Source organism: Canis lupus (genome assembly GCF_048164855.1).
Source record: "Canis lupus baileyi chromosome Y unlocalized genomic scaffold, mCanLup2.hap1 SUPER_Y_unloc_7, whole genome shotgun sequence".
Classification (NCBI taxonomy): domain Eukaryota; kingdom Metazoa; phylum Chordata; class Mammalia; order Carnivora; family Canidae; genus Canis; species Canis lupus.
In genome coordinates, this window is record NW_027326475.1 from 149,060 (window position 1) to 170,455 (window position 21,396).

Consider the following 21,396-nt stretch of genomic DNA (forward strand, 5'->3'; position numbering starts at 1 on the left):
ATATACATTTTATATCAATAATGAATTTGAATGTAAGTAAACTAAATGCTTCTATCAAAATACACAGAGTGTTAAAATGATTAAAAAAAAAAAACAAGATCCAACTGTAAACTGTCAATAAGAGACTTGTTTTAGAGCTAAAGACAGCTGCAGATTAAATGTTGGGGGCGGGGGTAAAAATATTTTTCATGCAAATGAAAGTCCAAAGAAAGCTGCAGTAGCCTTACTTCCCCTAGACAAACTAGACTTTATTTGTATGTTTTAAAGATTGATTGATTGATTTTTACCAACAGTGTGTGAGCAAGCAGAAGCAGGGGAAGTGGAAAGCAGAAGGAGAAGCTCTCCACAGAGCAGGGAGCACATGTGCGACTTCTAGGACCTGGAAATCACCACCTTAGCCAAAGGCAGATGTTTAATTCCCTGAGCCACTAACGGTTCCCCCAAACTAGACTTTAAACCAAAGACTGTATTAACAGATGAGGAAGGGCACTATACCAAAATAAAGAGGTCTATCCAACAAAAAGATCTAAAGATTGTAATCATTTATGTCTTCAATGTGGCATGTTAATACATAAAAACATGTTAATATATAATACAATAAATGATTACCATAAAGGTACTCATTAATAATAATACAATAGTAGTAAGGGACTTAAATACCCGACTTACAGCAATGTGGAAACAGCATCAGTTCACCTTGACTAATGGATAAAGATGATGTGAGATATATACATTAAATGGACTGTTAGTCATCAAAAATAATGAAATCTTACCTGTTGCAATGATAGAGAATATAGGGCTAGTCAAAACATGTCAGAGAAAAACAAATGACACATAACTTCACCAAATGTGGGATTGAAGAAACGAAACAGGAGGGCCTGGAATGCTGTGAATCCTCTTCTAAGTAGGAAGATTGCAGCAATACAGGCCTAGCTTAAGAAGTAAGCAAAACAGGGATGTCTAGGTGGCTCACCTAGATGCACCCAGCAATTGCACTACTGGGGATTTACCCCAAAGATAGAGATGCAGTGAAAAACCAAGAAACCTGCACCCCAATGTTTATAGCAGCAATGCACTGAGCATCTGCCTTCGGCTCAGGGCATGATCCTGGAGTCCCAGGATCGAGTCCTGCATCGTGCTCCCTGCACGGATCCTGCTTCTCCCTCTGCCTATGACTTGATTCTCTCTCTCTCTCTCTGTGTGTGTGTGTGTGTCTCGTGAATACAGAAGTAAATAAAAAATAAATATATCCAAAAAAGAAGCAAGCAAAACATAAACCTTCAACCCAACAGGAAGAGAAATAGAAGAAAAAAGATAGTAAGAGGGAGGAAATAAGATCAGAGATGAAATAAATTGAATATTGATTAACAAGGTAACAGAAAAGATCAATGAGTTGGTTCTTTAAAAAATACCAACTGAGGGAAGAAGTAAAATAGCAGAGCAATAGGGGGACCCTAAGATTGCCTTATCCTTTGAACTCAGCTAGATAAGTAGCAAATCATTCCAAACGCAATCTGAATGCTGAGAAAACAAACTGCACAACTGGCGGGGGTGGGGGGGAAGGCCATACTATGAAAAATTAGGACATACAGAGATGAGATTCCAAAGAGAAAAGAATCACAGGAGCTACAGCAGAGAGCCTTGCTCTCAGAGAGAGGATAGAGAAAGAAACAGAAAAAAACAGGGGATACAGATTGCCCCAGAGAAACACTTCCACAAAACCAGGGGAAAATTAGAGCAGATGATTATCGACAGATTTTACAGGCAGGGGAGCAAAAAAGCTGAAGGTTTAGAAGACCACAGCATGTTCCATCGCATATTTCACATCTTCTTAATCCATCTGTTCATGGGCAGCTTAGCTCTTTCCACTGTTTGGCTATTGTGGACACTGGGGTACATATGCCTTCACAAATCACTATTTCTTGTATCCTTTGGAATAAATACCTAATAGTGCAATTGCTGAATACTTCTATTTGTAACGTTTTGAGAAACCTCTATAATGTCTTCCACAATGGTGCACCACTTTGCATTCCCACCAACAGATTCTCCTTTCTCTGCATCCTCACCAACATCCATTGTTTGTTGACTTGTTTATTTTAACCATTCTGACTGGTGTGAGGTGGGATCTCATTGCGGTTTTGATTCGTATTTCCTTGATGGCATGTGATGTGGAGCATTTTCTCATTTGTCTGTTAGCTATCTGGATGTCTTCTCTGGAGACATGTCTCCATGTCTGTTCACATCTTCTGCCCATTTCCTAACTGGATTTTGTATTTTGGGGGTATTGATTTTGAGGAGTTATTTATAAACTCTGGATACTAGCCCTTATTCTGTTATTTCTGGATATCTTCTCCATTCTGTAAGTTGCCTTTTAGTTTTGCTGATCATTTATTTTCCTGTCCAAAAGCTTTTTATCCTGATGAAGTGCCAATAGTACATTTTTGCTTTTGTTTCTCTTGCCTCTGGAGACCGTTCTAGCAGGAAGTTGCTGTGGGGGAGGTCAAAGCGGTTGCTGATCGTGTTTTCTTCTACGATGCTGATGGATGCCGGTCTCACATTTAGGTCTTTCCACCCTTTTTGAATTTCTATTTGTGTATTATATAAAAAGGGGTCCAGCTTCCTTCTTATACGTGTGACTGTCCAATTTCCCCAACATCATTTGTTGAACAGAAGTCTTTTTCCCCATTGGATTTTCTCTTCTGCTTTTTTGAAGATTACTTAAGCACAGATCTGAGGTCCATTTCTAAGTACTCTATTTTATGATCTATGTGTCTGTTTTTATGCCAGTAGCATACTGTCTTGATGATCACAACTTTAACACACAGTTTGAAGTCTGGGATTGTGAGGTCTCCTGCTTTGTTTTTCCTTTTTCAATGTTCCTTTGGCAATTCACAGGGTACTTTCTGGTTCCATACAAATTTTAGGAGTGTTTGTTCTGGGTCTGTGAAAAATGCTGGTGAGGTTCTAATAGAGTTTGCCTTCCATGTGTACGTGGCTACAGCCAGTCACTTAGACACATGTTAACAATATCTGTTCTTCCAATCCATGAGGAAGGAATGTGCTTCCATTTTTTCATGTCTTTCTCAATTGCTTTCATTAGTGTTTTATACTTTTCAGAATCCTGATCTTGACCCTCTTTGGCTAGGTATATTCCTAGGCAGAGCACATGGTTTCTGATGCAACTGGAAATGGGATCAACTCCTTGAATTCATTTTATTGTTGTTGTGCAGACTTCTGTAGTTGAGTTTGTATCCAGCACCTGTGCTGAATTCCTTTCTCAATTCTAGCAATGTTTTTGGTGAAGTCTTTTGGGTTTTCTATATAGCATCATGTTATCTGAAAACAGTGAAAGTCTGACTTCTTTGCCAATGTGAGTGCTTGCCTTTTATTTCCCTTTGCTGTCTGATTGGGTTTTTAAATATATATATTTTATTGGAGTTCGATTTTCCAACATCTAGTATAACACCCAGTGCGCATCCCATCAAGTGCCCCCATCAGTGCCTATCACCCAGTCACCCCATGTCCTTCCCCACTTCCCCTTCCACTACCCCTTGTCCTTTCCCAGAGTTAGAGGAGTCTCTCGTGTTCTGTCACCCTCACTGATATTTCCTATTCATTTTCTCTCCTTTCCCCTTTAATCTCTTTCACTATTTTCTATATTCCCTGTATGAATGAGACCATACAATGTTTGTCCTTCTCCGACTGGCTTATTCACTCAGCAAAATACCATCCAGTTCCACCCACGTTTTGAAGCAAATGGGTATTTGTTGTTTCTAATGGCTGGGGAATATTCCATTGTATACATAGACCACATCTTCTTTATCCATTCATCTTTTGATTGACAACGAGGCTCCTTCCACAGTTTGGCTATTGTGGACATTGCTGCTATAAACATTGGGGTGCAGGTTTTTCACTGCATCTGGGGTAAATCCCCAGCAGTGCAATTGTTGGGTCATAGGGCAGGTCTGTCTTTAACTCTTTGAGGAACCTCCACACAGTTTTCCAGAGTGACTGTACCAGTTCACATTTCCACCAGCAGTGCAGGAGAGATCCCCTTTCTCCACATCCTCTCCAACACTTGTGGTTTCCTGTCTTGTTAATTTTCGCCATTCTCACTGGTGTGAGGTGGTATCTCATTGTGGTTTTGATTTGTATTTCCCTGATGGCAGGTGATGTGGAGCATTTTCTCATGTGCTTGTTGGCCACGTGTAGGTTTTCTATGAAGAAATAAATGTTCATGTCTTCTGCTCTTTTCATGACTGGATTGTTTGTTTCTTCGCCATCGAGTTTAGTAAGTTCTTTATAGATCTTAGATACTAGCCCTTTATCTGATACGTTATTTGCAAATATCTTCTCCCTTTCTGTAGGTTGTCCTTTAGTTTTGTGTGTTGTTTCTTTGGCTGTGCAGAAGCTTTTTATCTTGATGAAGTCTCAATAATTCATTTTTGCTTTTGTTTCTCTTGCCTTCATGGATGTATCTTGCAAGAAGTTGCTGTGGTCGAGTTCAAAAAGGGTTTTGCCTGCGTTCTCCTCTAGGATTCTGATGGAATCTTGTCTCACATTTAGATCTTTCATCCATTTTGAGTTGATCTTTGTGTAGGGTGTAAGAGAGTGGTCTAGTTTCATTCTTCTGCACATGGCTGTCCAATTTTCCCAGCACCATTTATTGAAGAGACTGTCCTCTTTCCAGTGGATATTCTTTCCAGCTTTGTCAAATATTAGTTGACCATGGAGTTGAGGGGCCTTTTCTGGGTTCTCCATTCGATTCCCCTGATATGTGTTGTTGTCTGATTGTTGAGGCTAAGAACTTCCCTTACTATGTTAAACAACACTGCAGAGAGTGGGCATCCCTGTGATGTGTCTGTCCTTTTCCTTAGCACAAAAGGTCTGTTTTCCCCACTAAGGATGATATTACTTGTGGGTCTTTCATATATGGCCTTTATGATGTTGAGGTATGTTCCCTCTATCCCTACATTGTTGAAGGCTTTTATCAAGAAAGGATGTTGTTTTACCTAATGTTTTTTCTGTATCAGTTGAGAGGATCATAAGGTTCTTGTCCTTTCTTTTATTAATGTGCTGTACCGTGTTGATTGATTTGCAGATGCTGAACCATCCTGGTAGCCCAGGAATAAATCCCACTTGGTCATGGTAAGTAATACTTTAAATGTAACCATTTCATCTGATTAGTTACTACCTTGTGAGAATTTCTGCATCATTAGGGATACTGGTCTATAATTCTCTGGTAATGGCTTTTTTATGTACCATAAACTTTGAGCCAGTGCCCTGTCCTAAGAGTAAATGGAGGTCCACACTGTGCCAGATCCATAAATTTGGAGTTATAAAACTCAGGCCCACACTTGAGATAAAACACAGGAAGAAAATGCTGCCTGACAGGTATATAGCTATGGCATAGAGTGAAGGCAAGAATCTGATGGAAATCTGGGACACAAGAGGGAAGAATGTTTGCTTTTCTCTAAGGGATGAGGAGTGGCAGGTAACATCTGCTCCAGGGATGAGAGAGTGGGGTGACACCATTTCCCTTACCCATCAATACTGATCTACTCTCTTGAGCAATACAGCACTCCAGTGGAGGATGGATCCACTTACAAGCCCCACCACCATGTGCTCTGCAGTTTCATTTTTCCTCAGATTGTCTGCATGAGAACCAACAAGGCAAGACCTCAAACAGAAGATGAGAAAAAAAAACCCTTACAAGGACCAAGACTACTGATCACAGACTGCTGCAAGGGGTCAACTCTATTGGAAATAAGATCTAGCCTCTTTTAACAACCAGACCAAAACTCACCTCTTAAGACTGCCACACACTGGACAAGGTCCAAATACTCCCCACTGTAGGTGAAGAGAAATTCTGCGAAGGACTGACCTGAAGGTAGGGGCAGCCAATACACAACAGCACGGTACACATTATGAAACATTTCCTAAAGCATGAAGCCTAAGATAGTATAAGACTCTTCTTAACATAGTACTATTAATTATTAATGGATTATTACTACTATTAAGTTAATATATCACTATTACTTTCAGTACTAAGAATGTAACAGACTTCCACACACACACACACGCACACGCACACACACACACACACACAAACACGGAGTGGCCTAGACAAAATGGCAAGATGGAGGATTTCACACCAAAGGAAAGAACAGTAAGACTCCACAGCCAGGGATCTAATCAAAACATGTGTGAGTAACATGCCTGAGCAAGAATTTAAAACAATCATAAGGGTACTAGCTGGGCTTGAGAAAAGCATGGAAGACACCAGAGAGTCCCTTCCTAGAGAGATAAAACAATGAAAACAAAAGGTTTAACTTTAAAATGATACCACCAAGATCCATTTCATAGAGGAGTCCCAGAAGAAAAAGAGTGGAAAAGGGGCAGAATATTAATTTCATCAGGCAACCTCAGTGGCTCAGTGGTTTGGTGCCGCCTTCAGCCCAGGGTGTGATCCTGGAGATCCGGGATGGAGCCGGATTCTCTCCCTTTTCTCTTCTCCCCCTCTTCCCCTTTCCCTCTCATGATTAAATAAATAAAATCTTTAAAAAAATATTAATTTCATCAATGTACAGCTGAGAACTGCCCTAACCTGGGTAATGAAACAGACATCCAAATCCAGGAAGCACAGAGAAATCCCATCAAATTCAACAAACAATGTACAACACCAACACTTTTTATAGTAAACTTTGCAAAATACAGAGATAATCCAGAAGCAAAAGGGAAAAGAAATACCTAACCGATAAGGCAAGACACTGAAAAAATCAGGTTTGCAGTAGATCTCTCCACAGAAATATTACAGACCAGAAGAAAGTGGCAAATACACACAACATACTAAAGGTGGAAAAACGCAAGTTTTCCCACAACACTGTCATTCAGAATAAAAGTAGAGATAAAGAGTTTTCCAGGAAAAAAAAAAAAAAAAAAACGATAGGAGTTCATAACCACTAAACCAACCCTGCAAGAAATTCACAGGGGAATCCTTGAGTGGAGGAAAAAAAAGCCAAAACAAGAAAGAATATCATTAGAAACACCAAATCCACAGGTAACAAAAGGGCACTAAATTCGTATCTATCAATAATCATTCAGAATCTAAGTAGGCTAAATATTTCAATCAAAAGACATAAGATGTCACAATGGATTAAAAAAGAAAAATAAGACCCATCTATATGGCGCCTACAAGAGAGTCATTTTAGATCCAAAGACACCTGCAGATTAAAAGGAAGGAATTTAATGGTTTTCAAAAGGAAGCTAAAGTACTCATCTTTTCCATCAGGCAAACTGGATTTTAAAACAAAAACTGACAGATGAAGAATGGTAGTACATCTTAAGTATCCATGAAGAGGATCTAACAATTGCAAATATTTTTGTGTTCAACATGGGAACAGCCACATATACAAATCAGTTAATCACAAACATAAACTTAATGACTGATAATAATACAATAATAATAATACAGTAGGGGACTTTATATCCCACTCACAATGGACAGATCATCAAAGCAAGAGATCAACAAAGTCTGAGAGCTTTGAATTACACCTTGGACGGGATGTAGTCAACAGACATATTCAGAGCATTCCTATTGCAAGAGAATACACATTCTTCTCAGGTGCACATGGAATATTTTCAAGAATAGATCACATACTGGATCACAAATCGCCCCCGTTCAAGTACAAAAGTTTGAAATCATACCATATATATTTTCAGCCACAATGCTGTGAAACTTGGAGTCAACCACAAGAAAAAAATTGGAAAGATGACAAATACAAGGAGGGTAATGAACATCCTCCTAAATAATGAATGGGTTAACTCGATATTAAAGAAAAAATTGAAAAATACATAGAAACAAATGAAAATGAGAATATGAGAGTCCAAAACATCTGCAATGCAGCAAAGGCAGTCCTAAGAGGGAAGTAGATAGCAATTCAGGCCTGTCTTAAGAAAGAAGAAAAGTCTCAAATGCACAATCTCACCTTGCACCTAAAGGATTTAGAAAAAGAACAGCAAATAAAGCTTAAATCCAGCAGAAGGGAAATAGTACATATTAGAGCAGAAATAAATGATACAGAAACAAGAGAAAAGGTAGAAAGGACAACAAAGTCAGAGCTGGTTCCTTAAAACAAGAAATGAAATTGATAAACTTCTAGCTAAACTTATCAAAAGAAAAGAGAAAGGACCTAAGTAAGTAAAATCATGAACGAAAAGGAGATCACGACCAACACTGAAAGGAAATCATTGTTCTCCATGCAGATTCATGAAACACAGAACCAAAAAAAAAAGACTAAAATAAACAATATACATGTCAAGATACACACCTTGTTTCAGTTTGGACAGCATTGATTTTTCTGCATCAACTGAAGCACTCTTACCAAGCAAGAGACGTCTGGCTAAATCTTTTTTGTAGAAGGCTTCGAAAACATCTTTTCCTGTTTTAAGGAAAAGCACCTGAATGTTAGACTTGGAAAATGCAAAATGATAATACCAGATACCAATGAAATGACATGCTATATCCAATAATATTTGAAAATCATGTAAATATTAACAGCAAGTGAAACTAAACGGTCACACGTTAATGTGATTATATTTATATAAAATATCTGAAAATACATACATCCACATCATGAACAGTCAAATTATTGGTTGCCAGAAACTGAAAGCAAGAAAGTAATGATGAATGACTGCTTAATTTGCAGGGAGTTAGTTTATGATTAAAAAGTTAAAAGCCAGGTAATTGTGATGGCTGCCCAACAATGTGAACATACTTACCATTACTAAATTGTAAACTGTTTTAACTTACCAGTTTTAGAACCATAAAAACTATTCAATTGCAATTTATGTTGGGATTTGCACATAATTCTTTAATTTCTTCTACAAATGCTATTATTGTTTTAAACACTATTTTTAAAAGAATTTATTTATTTGAGAGAGAGAGTAGGCATGAGAGATACAGCCAGAAAACACAAGCAGGGGGAGCAACAGGCAGAAGCAGAAGGAGAACCAGGCTCCCCATTCCAGCAAGGAGTCCAATGCAGGGCTCCATCCCAGGATCCTAGGATCATGACTTGAGCTGAAGGCAGACACTTAACTGACTGAGCCACCCAGGCGCCCTGTTCCAAACTTTTAAATACACATTTTAAACCAGTCTACTCACCATTAATGAACCTAAATAAAACTATTACTTTATCTAGTAATTCTTCAAGTTCTTCATCTGTAGCTTCTTTGTTACCTGCACGAAGTTTTGAATCCACATACTTTGCTAAAATGTAAAAAATAACTTTCTAAGTAATGCTACATTTTCAAATATATACTACAAACAAAAAAAAAATTTCCTTTCAAATAAGTATTTTCCTCCAGAGCAAGGCGCATTTTCATAAAACAGAAAACCAATAATTGAGCTGATGGATAGAGAAATGGAAGGAAAATACGAGAAATAAATATTTCTTCTAAGTGCTTTTAATATTTCTATAACCTCAATGTCCAAATGTTGTAGCCATTTCTTCATACGATATAGTCCCATGTCCCCAATCTATTTTTAAAAATCGCAAAAAAGTAACGTGTTATATAAAACAGATTATATCAATCCCCAAATCTTAAAGATTAAGTGATTTATTCATTTCAAAGAACAAGAGAATATCAATTTGACATTTTGTTTCAACTTTCAGAAAGCATGTCAATAAAAAAATTACCTTAAAATATAAAATCATTAGGTTTCTTGTAAGAAAAGCTTTCGTTTATTTTATAAGAAATAAATAAGAATGAGAAAAAGAAGTAGGCCTATCTATAATTTTTTGTTTTATCTACTGATTTAAAAAATGCTGAATTTAAAACAAGCTAAAGGAACAGAAGTTTCTAAAGTGCTAGGTTACTATTAATTAAACAAATGAACAATGCCTTGTGAAAACTAAACCTGAGAAAAATAGTTTATTATAATCACTGATAGTCAATCTTATAATTATGATGAATTAGGAGGTCAAACTGAACTCCCGTCACATATTTAAATGAAATGCAATAAAGAATAAAGTATGTATTTCATAAAATTGAAAACCATACCTAGAAGCTGGGCGGGCTTGTTAGATCTTTTATTTATAAATGTTTCAAAAGCGTCTTTCATAGCAACAATAAACTTCTCATTCTTCAGAAAAGAAGTTGCAATAATAAAATCGATCTTATCTTTAAAATCCAGAAGCTCTTGCACCATTGTTTTATCTTTCACAGGATTAGTAACTATGCTGTTACCAAATTTCTGAAAAATACAATTACCTTAGATGGTGATGATAATTATTATTAAAAATAGCAAGTAAAACAACATAAATTTAACTTCAGTTACAAGACTGAGAATAGCAAATGTGCAGGATAGAAAATATGCAGAAAACATCACAAGGAAAAGATAGCACTAGATAAAAGGTAAGGTGCTCTAGAAATGAAGCCAAGAGAAATAAAGGTAAACTGATTATTTGAGTGGAGAACTATTTTGAAACATATTAGTAATGAAAGTCTATGGTGCCAAAACAATAAATCAAGTAAGGAGTATATTAGAGTCACAGGAATAAATAGAAGAAAATATCGGAAAAAGAAGAAAGCAATTGGGCTCAAAAGGGTTTATTTCATCTCTGTGCATTAAAGAAATGATTAAGCTACCAGAGCTTGTCAGCATCAGATTTTCAGAATTCTGGAATACAATGAGAAACCTACTAAAACCAAAGTGATGCTTACTGAAAAAAGTTGTGAAATAAGACAGTGTGCTATCATCTCCTCTTCAACTGCTTAAATGGTCTTAAAAGCAGTGAGAGAAAAGCAACTCATCCTGTGCAACAGATCTTCACTAATAATAAAGTCATTAAAAGCTATGATTAAAATGCTGGGTGAAAAAACTGTCACCAAAAGCTCTATAGCCAGAAGAACCTGAATCCTTTAATAGTGAAGGAAAATTAAGAAATTGTGAGATAAGCAACTGCTGAGATAGTTCTTTGCTAACAGACCTGCCCTATGTACTAAAGGGCGGAGACAGTCCAAGACGGTGGGGGAATAGAGGACCTTAGCTTCTTCTGCTCCCAGGAATTCAGCTAGATAGCTATTACATCATTCTAAACACCCGCGAACTCAGAAGGAGATCTAAGAAAAGAATTGCTGCAACAAATAGTGAAGTGACCACTTTCTACAAGGTAAGAGGTGAAAAGAAGTGAATCTGAGGCGATATACTAAAAGATAAACTGGGGGCAGCGGAGGAGCTTCGAGAAGCCAGCTGCTGGAAAGGGATATACAGGGGAGTGCAAAATTCCAAGAACCCTGCTGTGGTGGAGACATCGTTGCCTGAAACGTGCTCAGGTGGCGAATGGGGACAGTGTCTTAGATGGGACACTGTGGTCTCAGGATCCCTGGGGTCACAGGAAGAACAGAGGTGCCTGAGTGTGGCAGAATCCCCAGGTGGAATTCACTGGAACAGGGAAGCTGCCTGCAGTCAGCAAACCTATGAGTGGGCTGTCAGTTCATTGCTGCCATGAACAGTGAACGAGGACCTGGTCCAGCAACCACTTTGAAAGCAGGGGGCAAGGGATGCCTGTGTGGCACAGCGGTTTAGCGCCTGACTTTGGCCCAGGGCGCGATCCTGGAGACCCGGGATCGAATCCCACGTCGGGCTCCCGGTACATGGAGCCTGCTTCTCCCTCTGCCTGTGTCTCTGCCTCTCTCTCTGTCTCTGTGTGACTATCATAAACAAATAAAAATTAAAAAAAAAAAAGAAAGCAGGGGGCCAGCAAGCACCAGCACCCCAGGGAGACAACCATTGTCCCCAAGAGGAGACCTGCTGGTGCACACCATTAAAGTCTGCAGTGTTTGGAGACTTGAAATGGGATCACGTGCCTGAAATAGAAGAGCTCGGTCACAGGGTGGGTGAGTAAGGAGTGTGGACAGAGATCAGGGAGACAGGAGTGACTGACTGATTTTCCCTGAGGGTGCTCTGAGGAGTGGAGGCTGGAGATGGGGAGGCCTCCATTTTCACTCTCATCCTCTAAAGCTGCGTGGAAAGCCCACAAGAAACAAAAGCCACCTACACCAATTCAGAACTGCTTACTTAGCCTGGCCCCCTAGCAAGGGTGGTCCAAATCTACTCAGAACTAACAGAGCCCTCCCAAGATTATCAGCAAGAACATCCAATCAAGACCAAGTTTACCAATCATTGAGAACTGCAAAACCCAGCACGATAGGAATATAGCATGTAGAATTCATGTTCCTTTTCCCCATAATTCTTCACTCTTTCAATTTTAATTTTTTTCTCTTTCCTTTTCAATTTCTTTACTTCAACACTCTTACATCTTTTTTTTAACTCTTATATTCTATCCTTTCATTGTATTTAATTTCATTTTTAGAAGTTTTTCTTTCTTTACTATTTTGGGATGTGTTTTCTAAGACACCAAAATATACACAGGATTCGGTGTATTGCTCTGTTCTGTTCACTTGTCTGATTATATTCTTTTTTTAAAAAACTTCCCTTAGATTTTGGGTCTCTTTCTAATTTGTTTATAGTGTTTATTTACATGAGGTCATTGTTGTCATTTTAGAATTCTGTTTCTGGGGATGCCTGGGTGGCGCAGCGTTTTAGCGCCTGCCTTTGGCCCAGGGCGCGATCCTGGAGACCCAGGATCGAATCCCACATCGGGCTCCCGGTGCATGGAGCCTGCTTCTCCCTCTGCCTATGTCTCTGCCTCTCTCTCTCTCTTTCTCTGTGACTATCATAAATAAATAAAAATTAAAAAAAATAAATAGAATTCTGTTTCTGTTCATCTATTCTGCTCCAGACAAAATGACCAGGTGGAGAAACTCACCTCAAAAAAGAGAACAAGAGGCAGTACTGACTGTCAGGGACCTAAGTCAATATGGATGTAAGTAAGATGTCGGAACTGGAGTTCAGAATAACAATTATTAAGATACTAGCTAGGCTTGAAAAGGGCAGAGAAGACATTAGACAATCCTTTTCTGGAGAAAAATAAAACTACAATTTAATCAAGTCAAAATCAAAACAGCTATTAAAGAGATGTAATGAAAAATGTAGATTCTAACTGCTAGGAAAAATGAGGCAGAAGTGAGAATTAGTGATATAGAAGACAAAACAATGAATAATAAAGAAGCTGAGAAAAGAGCAACTACTGGATCAGGAAGGGTGAATTCAAAAGATAAGTGATAAAACAAAACTATATTAAAATAACTGGGACCCTCGAGAAAAAAGACGGGACAGAAGGTATGGGGAGCAAATTATAGCTGAGAACTTCTCTAATCTGGGAAAAGAAATAGACGTCCAAGTCCAGGAGGCACAGAAAACTCCCCCTGACAAAATCAATTTTAAGAAAAGGTCAGCACCCCAACATGGAATAGCGAAGCTGGCAAATTTCAGAGACAGAGAAAATCCTGAAAGAAGCTCAGGATAAGACATTGATAACCTACAAGGGTAAACACATAAGGCTAGCAATAGACCTCTCCACAGACACCTGGCAGGCCAGAAAGGACAGGCATGACATATACAGCATACTGAATGAGAAGAACATGTAGCCAAGAATATTTATCCAGCTAGGATGTCATTCAAAATAGAAGGAGAGAACATGGATGCAAAAATTCTCAACAAGATACTAGCCAATAGGATCCAACAGTACCTTAAGAAAATTATTCACCATGACCAAGAACGATTTATTCCCGGGACACAAGGCTGGTTCAGCACTTGTAAAATAATCAATGTGATTCATCATATCAGCAAGAGAAAAACCAAGAACCATATGATCCTCTCATTAGATGCAGAGAAAGCATTTGACAAAATACAGCATGCATTCCTGATCAAAACTCTTCAGAGTGTAGGGATAGAGGGAACATTCCTCGACATCTTAAAAGCCATCTTCAAAAAGCCCACAGCAAATATCATTCTCAATGGGGAAGCACTGGGAGCCTTTCCCCTAAGATCAGGAACACGACAGTGATGTCCACTCTCACCACTGCTATTGAACATAGTACTGGAAGTCCTAGCCTCAGCAATCAGACAACGAAAGGACATTAAAGGCATTCAAATTGGCAAAGAAGAAGTCAAACTCTCCCTCTTCGCCGATGACATGATACTCTACATAGAAAACCCCAAAGCCTCCACCCCAAGATTGCTAGAAATCCTACAGCAATTTGGTAGCATGGCAGGATACAAAATCAATGCCCAGAAATCAGTGGCATTTCTATACACTAACAATGAGACTGAAGAAAGAGAAATTAAGGAATCAATCCCATTGTCAATTGCACCCCAAGCATAAGATACCTAGGAATGAACCTAAAAAGAGGTAAAGGATCTATACCCTAAAAGCTATAGAGCACTTCTGAAAGAAATTGAAGAAGATACAAAAAGATGGAAAAATATTCCATGCTCATGGATTGGCAGAATTAATATTGTGAAAATGTCAATGTTACCCAGTGCAATTTACACGTTTATTGCAATCCCTATCAAGATACCATGGACTTTCTTCAGATAGTTGGAAGAAACCATCTTCAGATTTGTGTGGAATCAGAAAGACCCCAAATAGCCAGGGGAATTTTTAAAAAGAAAACCATATCTGGGGGCATCACAATGCCAGATTTCAAGTTGTACTGCAAAGCTGTGGTCATCAAGACAGTGTGGTACTGGCACAAAAACAGACACATAGATCAATGGAATAGAATACAGAACCCAGAAGTGGACCCTCCACTTTATGGTCAACTGATATTCGATAAAGGAGGAAAGACTATCCACTGGAAGAAAGACAGTCTCTTCAATAAATGGTGCTGGGAAAATTGGACATCCACATGCAGAAGAATGAAACTAGACCACTCTCTTTCACCATACACAAAGATCAACGCAAAATGGATGAAAGGTCTAAATGTGAGACAAGATTCCATCAAACTCCTAGAGGAGAACTACTCTAATCTGGGAAAATAAATTGGCATCCAACACCCTTTTGAACACCCTTTTTGAACTCAGCCACAGTAACTTCTTACAAGATACATCCACGAAGGCAAAAGAAAGAAAAGCAAAATGAACTACTGGGACTCCATCAAGATAAGAAGCTTTTGCACAGCAAAGGATACAGTCAACAAGACGAAAAGACAACCTACAGAATGGGAAGCAATATTTGCAAATGACGTAGCAGATAAAGGACTAGTTTCCAAGATCTATAAAGAACTTATTAAACTCAACACCAAGGAAACAAACAACCCAATCATGAAATGGGCAAAAGACATTAACAGAAATCTCACAGAGGAAGACACAGACATGGCCAACAAGCACATGAGAAAATGCTCCGCATCACTTGCCATCAGGGAAATACAAATCAAAACCACAATGAGATACCACCTCACACCAATGAGAACGGGGAAAATTAACAAGGCAGGAAGCCACAAATTTTGGAGAGGATGTGGAGAAAAGGGAACCCTGATACACTGTTGGCGGGAATGTGAAATGGTGTAGCCACTCTGGAAAACTGTGGATGTTCCTCAAAGAGTTAAAAACAGACCTGCCCAACGACCCAGCTATTGCACTGTTGGGGATTTACCTTAAAGATACAGATGCAATGAAATGCCGGGAGGGACACCTGCACCCCGATGTTTCTAGCAGCAATGTCCACAATAGCCAAACTGTGGAAGGAGCCTCAGTGTCCATTGAAAGATGAACAGATAAAAAAAGATGTGGTTTATGTATACAATGGAATATTACTCAGCCATTAGAAATGAGAAATACCCACCATTTGCTTCAACGTGCATTGAACTGGAAGGTATTATGCTGAGTGAAGTAAGTCAATCGGAGAAGGACAAACATTGTATGTTCTCATTCATTTGGGGGATATAAATAATAGTGAAAGGGAATATAAGGGAGGGGAGAAGAAATGTGTGGGAAGTATCAGAAAGGGAGACAGAACTAAAGACTCCTAACTCTGGGAAACGAACTAGGGGTGGTGGAAGGGGAGGACGGCGGGGGGTGGGGGTGACTGGGTGGTGGGCACTGAGGGGTGCACTTGACGGGATGAGCACTGGGTGTTATTCTGTATGTTGGCAAATTGAACACCAATAAAAAATAAATTTATTATAAAAAAATAGAAGGAGAGGTAAAGACCTTCCAGGACAAACAAAATATAAAAGAATTTGTGATCATAAACCAACCCTGCAAGACATAATGAGATCCTCTCAGCAGAAATAGAGTTTGAAAGTAATACAGACCAGAAAAAAACAGAGACAATATACACAGAGAGTGACTTCACAAGTTATACAATGGCACCAAATTTCTATCACTCAACAGTTACTCTGCATGTATATGGGCTAATTGTCCCAATCAAAAGACACAGGGTATCAGACTGGATAAAAAATCAAGATCTATCCCTGTGCTGTCTGCAAGAAACTCATTTAAACCTAAAGACAAACTCCAGATTGAAACTGAGAGGAGGAGGTGGAAAAGCATTTAAATCATGCTAATGGACATCAAAAGAAAAGCTAGTGTAGCAATCCTTATAGCCCACAAATTAGACTGTCAACCAAAGACTGCAGTAAGAATGAGGAAAGGACACTATATCGGAATTAAAACATATATTAAAAACATATATAAAAAAAAGATCTAACAATTCTATATACTTACATCCTTAACATGGGAGAATCCAATTATATAACACAACAATAAGATAAAACACAGTGATAATAATACAATGATAGTAGGGGACTTCAACACCCCTTTAACTGCAACAAACAGATGATCGAAGCAGAAGATCAACAACAAAACAAGGGGCTTCGAATGACACACTGGACCAGATGAAAATCACAGATACATTTAGAGCATTTCACCCTAAAGTAACAATTCACATTCTTCTCAAGTCCATATGCAGCATTCTCCAGAAGAGGCCACATACGGGTCACAAATCAGGTCTCAATGGTACCAAAAAATTGGGATAATTCCCTGCATATTTTCAAATGGCAATGCTTTGACACTTGAGCTCAATCATGAGAAAAAAACCTTGGAAAGAACTCAAATACATGGATGTTAGAAAAAGCATCCTAATGAATGTTGGCAAATCGAACTTCAATTAAAAAAAAAAGGAATGAATGAATTAGTCAACCAGGAAATTAATGAGGAATTTAAAAATTCATGGAAACATGAAAATGAAAACGTAACTGTTCAAAACCTTTGAGATGCAGAAAAGGTAATCCTACTAGGGAAGTACACAGCAATACAAGCCTTTCTCAAGAAAGAACAGCCTTAAATACACATCCTAACCTTATACCTAAAGGAGCTGGAGAAAGAACAGCAAATAAAGCCTAACGCAAGCAGGAAAAGAGAAATCATATAGAGCAGTAATCAATGAAACATAAACCAAAAAACCAGTAGAACAAATCAATGAAACTAAGAGCTGGTTCACTGAAAAAATAAGACTGATAAATCCCTGACTACACTTATCAAAAGAAAAGAGAAAGGGCCCAAATTAGTAAAATCATGAATGCAGGAGGAAATCACAATAAACACCAAGGAAATACAAACAATTTTAAGAACATACAACAAAATTAGGCCATCTGGGGAAACAGATGCATTCCTAGAAACATATAAACTACCAAAACAGAAACAAGAAGAAAGAGAAAAACTGAACAGACCCATTACCAGCAAAGAAATTGAAACAGTCATCAAAAATCTCCCAACAAACAATGGTTCAGGGCTGTATGGCTTCCCAATGGAATCTGAAGAATAATTAATATGTACTGTCCTGAAGCTATTTCAAAATACAGAAATGGAAGGAAAACTTCCAAATTCTATGAGGCCAGCATTATCTTGATCCCAAAAGACACAGACCCAACCAAGAAGGAGGATTACAGACTATATCCCTGATGAACGCTGGGTGATGCCAAAATTCTCACCCAGTTAACAGACAACAGGATCAAGCAGTAATAAAAGGATGGACACCACGACCAAGTGGGATTTATTCCTGGGCTGCAAGGGTGGTTCAACATTCACAAATCAGTCAATCAATGTGATATACTACATCCATAAAAGAAAGGACAAGAGCCATACGGTCCTCTCAGTAGATGCAGAACAAAGGCATTTGACTAAGTACTGCAGTCTTTCTTGATTAAAATTCGACACAGTACAGAGATAGATAAAATATACGTCTGTATCATAGAAGCTAACAACAAAAACCTGAAAGGTAATACCATTCTCAGTGGGGAAAAACTAGAGTTTTTCCTCTAAGGTTAAGAATATGACAGAGATATCCACTTTCACCACGGTTGTTCAACACAGTAAGGGAAGCTCCTAGTCTCAGCAATCAGACAACAAAGAGAAATAAAAGGCATCTGAATTGGCAAAGAAGAAATCAAGCTCTCAATCTTAGCAGACAACAACTTATTTTAAATGGAAAACTCAAAAGACTCCACCTTAAAATGCTTAAACTGATACAGGAATATAACAAGTGGCAGGATATGCAATCAATGCACAGAAATCAGTTGCACTTCTGTACACTAATTAGAAAAAAGAGAAATCAAGTAATGAATCCCATTGACAACTGCATCAAAAACAAAGATACCTAGGAATAAACCTAACCAAAGAAGATAAGGATCTATATCAGGGATGCCTGGATAGCTCAGTGGTTGAGAGTCTGTCTTGGACTCGGTGTGATCCTGGAGGCCCAGGATCCAGTACCACATTGGGCTTCCCATGGGGAGCCTGTTTCTACCTCTGCCTATGACTCTGCCTCTGTGTGTCTCTCATGAATAAATAAAACCTTTTTTTAAAGAAAGGATATATATTCAGCAAACTATAAAACCCTTATGTACTTGAAGGAACTTGAGGAAGACGCAAAAATGGAAAATGTTCGTGGACTGGAAGAATAAATATCGTTAAAGTGTCTACTATGCCACCTAGAGCAATCTATTCACTCAATGCAATCTGTATCAAAATAACTTTTCACAGAGCAGGAACAAATAATTCTAAAATTTGTATGGAACCAGGCCAGGCCTGAAGATGGCAGAAGAACAGGGGTCCTCAAATCACCTGGCCCCACCAACTTACTTAGATAACTTTCAAATCATCCTGAACACCTCCAAATTCGACCTGACATTTAAAGGGAGAACAGCTGGAACACTACAAAGAGAAGAGTTTTCAATTCTAGCAAGGTAGGCAGGTGGAAAAAAATAAAATAAAAAAGAATCAAGTGGGGGAGGGGCACCAAGAAGAGGTGGGCTGAAGCCTGGCAGGCAGCAAAAGCCTCCAGGACAGGAAAGCCCTACCCTGGAGAAGGAGGAACTTTAAAAATCCGCACAGATTCTTTCTGGACAGAAAAGTGTTTAGCAGGGCAATTGGGCAGAATGGCAGGAGGGGCAGTGAAGACTCCAATTTTCTAAGTCACTTTCAGAGGAGGGGCTCCTAGGGGGAAAGCAAAACACAAACTGTGGACCATCTGGGTAAAGTGCTGGAGTGTTTAGCTGGAGGGGCATTTGGGAGAAGCCAGTTGGTTAGGTGGGCAGCTCCAGACGGAGGTGTCTGTGTCCTGCTGCCTTCGGGAGCCCTGCCACCAGGAGCACGATCCCAGCAGCACAGGGCCCTGGACCCCAGGGCACCATGCAGACAAAGCCCACGATCCTGCACTCCCCCTGGGACAGGCAGAAGCAGGGAGGGCACAGGACAGAGAGGACTCTCTTGCCAACAGGTGCCCTGCAAGCTGTGCAGATCAGGCCACTGCACACTGAGAGCCTGTGTTAGTTACTGTAGAAAGCTGACTCCAGAGCTGGAATTCTGGCCACCTCCATTGTTGTCTTCCTCCTCGTTTCCCCCTGTGCCTGGGAGAGGCAGCACTGCCAGGGAACAGGGGCCTCACAGGATAAACAGCTTCCACTGAGACTGGCACCCGGCAGGGGGCAGGGCAGCTTCCCCAGATGCATTTATCTGAGAATCAGCACAGCAGGCCCCTCTGCCAGAAGACCAGCTGGAAGAACAGGGGAAGAGCAAGTTCTTGACCAAGCAGAGCTGGAAAGCTCCAGGGGAAGTCGAAGGATTTATAGTATATAGAACTAGAAGATATACCGCCTTTTTTCCTTTTCCAGTACAACGCGTTTTTATATCAGACTAAAAATTTACAAAGTTTTTTCTCTTTTCCCACCTTAACTACAACATTGTACCACCTCTTCATTTTTGTTTCGTCCTTTTTGACTTTCATATCACTATAATTACACGTCTTAGATGTATTTTTCCCTTCTAGAGTCCCATCAAAATACTCAGTTCAATTTGGGGAGACACTTGAGATTTCATTTTGTGTGTGTGTGTTTTTTTTTTCTCTGACTCGTTTTGTTCTACAATGGTGGAAATTAATACCTTCTAAAACATGACCAGCATGCACCCAGAACCAAGTGGTATACTGTGATGATTCATTCTGTGAGATTATATTCTCTCTTCATTCCCATTCTGCCCCCCTCTTTTATCTCGTTTATGTTTTGGTGGTCAATGCTGGGGCTTTTACAAGTATTGCTGGTTTATATACATTTGGGACTGAGGATCTTCTAACATACAGAACTTAATATACTCAGAACCAAGAGGATCACCTTCTAGGACCCCTTTTGTAGACTACATTTTCCCTTCACTACAACTTCTTCACCACCACTATCTCCCAGTATTCCTCCTTTTTTTTTCTTTTTTTTTCCACTTTATTTTTTTTCTTTCATTCTTTTTCTTTTTTCTTCTCCTTTGGATACCTGGCCGTTTATTTTCACTACGTCGTTTTAAATTTTGTTTCTCACTTTAGCGGATCTTTTGTTTTATTTTGTTCTGATCTTTGTTTTCATTTTTTGGTCTCTGACCTCGCCAGAATCACCTAGGGTGAAACTTAGGTTGTGGTTGACATGTTTGACTCAGCTGGGTCGTACAGCCACTCTGCACTGATCAAAATGACTAGAAGGAAGAACTCACTGAAAAAGAAAGAATCAGAAACAGTGCTCTCTCCCACACAGAGTTACAGAATATAGATTACAATTTGATGTCAGAAAGCCAATTCAGAAGCACAATTATAAAGCGACTGGTGGCTCTGGAATAAAAGCATAAAGGAGGAATCCAGAGACTTTGTTACTGCAGAATTTAGAACTAATCAGGCCGAAATTGAAAATCAATTAAATGAAATGCAATCCAAACTGGATGCCCTGACTGCTTTGGTTAAGGAGGTGGAGAAAAGAGTTGAGTGACACAGAAGACAAGTCAAGAAAGGAAGGAAGGACAAGGCAAGGAAGGAAGCTGACAAAAAAAGAGAAAAACAATAAGAGACCATGAGGAAAGGCTAAGGGAAATAAATGACAGCCTGACAAGAAAGCATCTACAAATAATTGGGATTCGAGAGAACGCTGAGAGGGACAGAGGTCCAGAAAGCA

At 39.1% G+C, this 21,396-nt stretch overlaps 1 protein-coding gene across 5 annotated transcripts in view; it reads right to left on the minus strand.

Annotated features, from left to right (window-relative positions):
* Window positions 1–21,396, minus strand: part of LOC140629721 (cullin-4B-like) — a 73,227-nt gene that overhangs the window by 20,733 nt on the left and 31,098 nt on the right. For 3 of the 5 annotated variants that reach the window (XM_072819309.1, XM_072819306.1, XM_072819307.1), the window contains 3 exons: window positions 10,066–10,258; window positions 9,167–9,271; window positions 8,331–8,441 (listed from right to left, as the gene is read on the minus strand). In XM_072819309.1, the coding sequence (XP_072675410.1) occupies window positions 8,331–8,441; window positions 9,167–9,271; window positions 10,066–10,258 (409 nt within the window). The remainder of the gene's footprint in view (window positions 1–8,330; window positions 8,442–9,166; window positions 9,272–10,065; window positions 10,259–21,396) is intronic. The other 2 variants (XM_072819308.1, XM_072819310.1) reach the window with 2 other exon arrangements.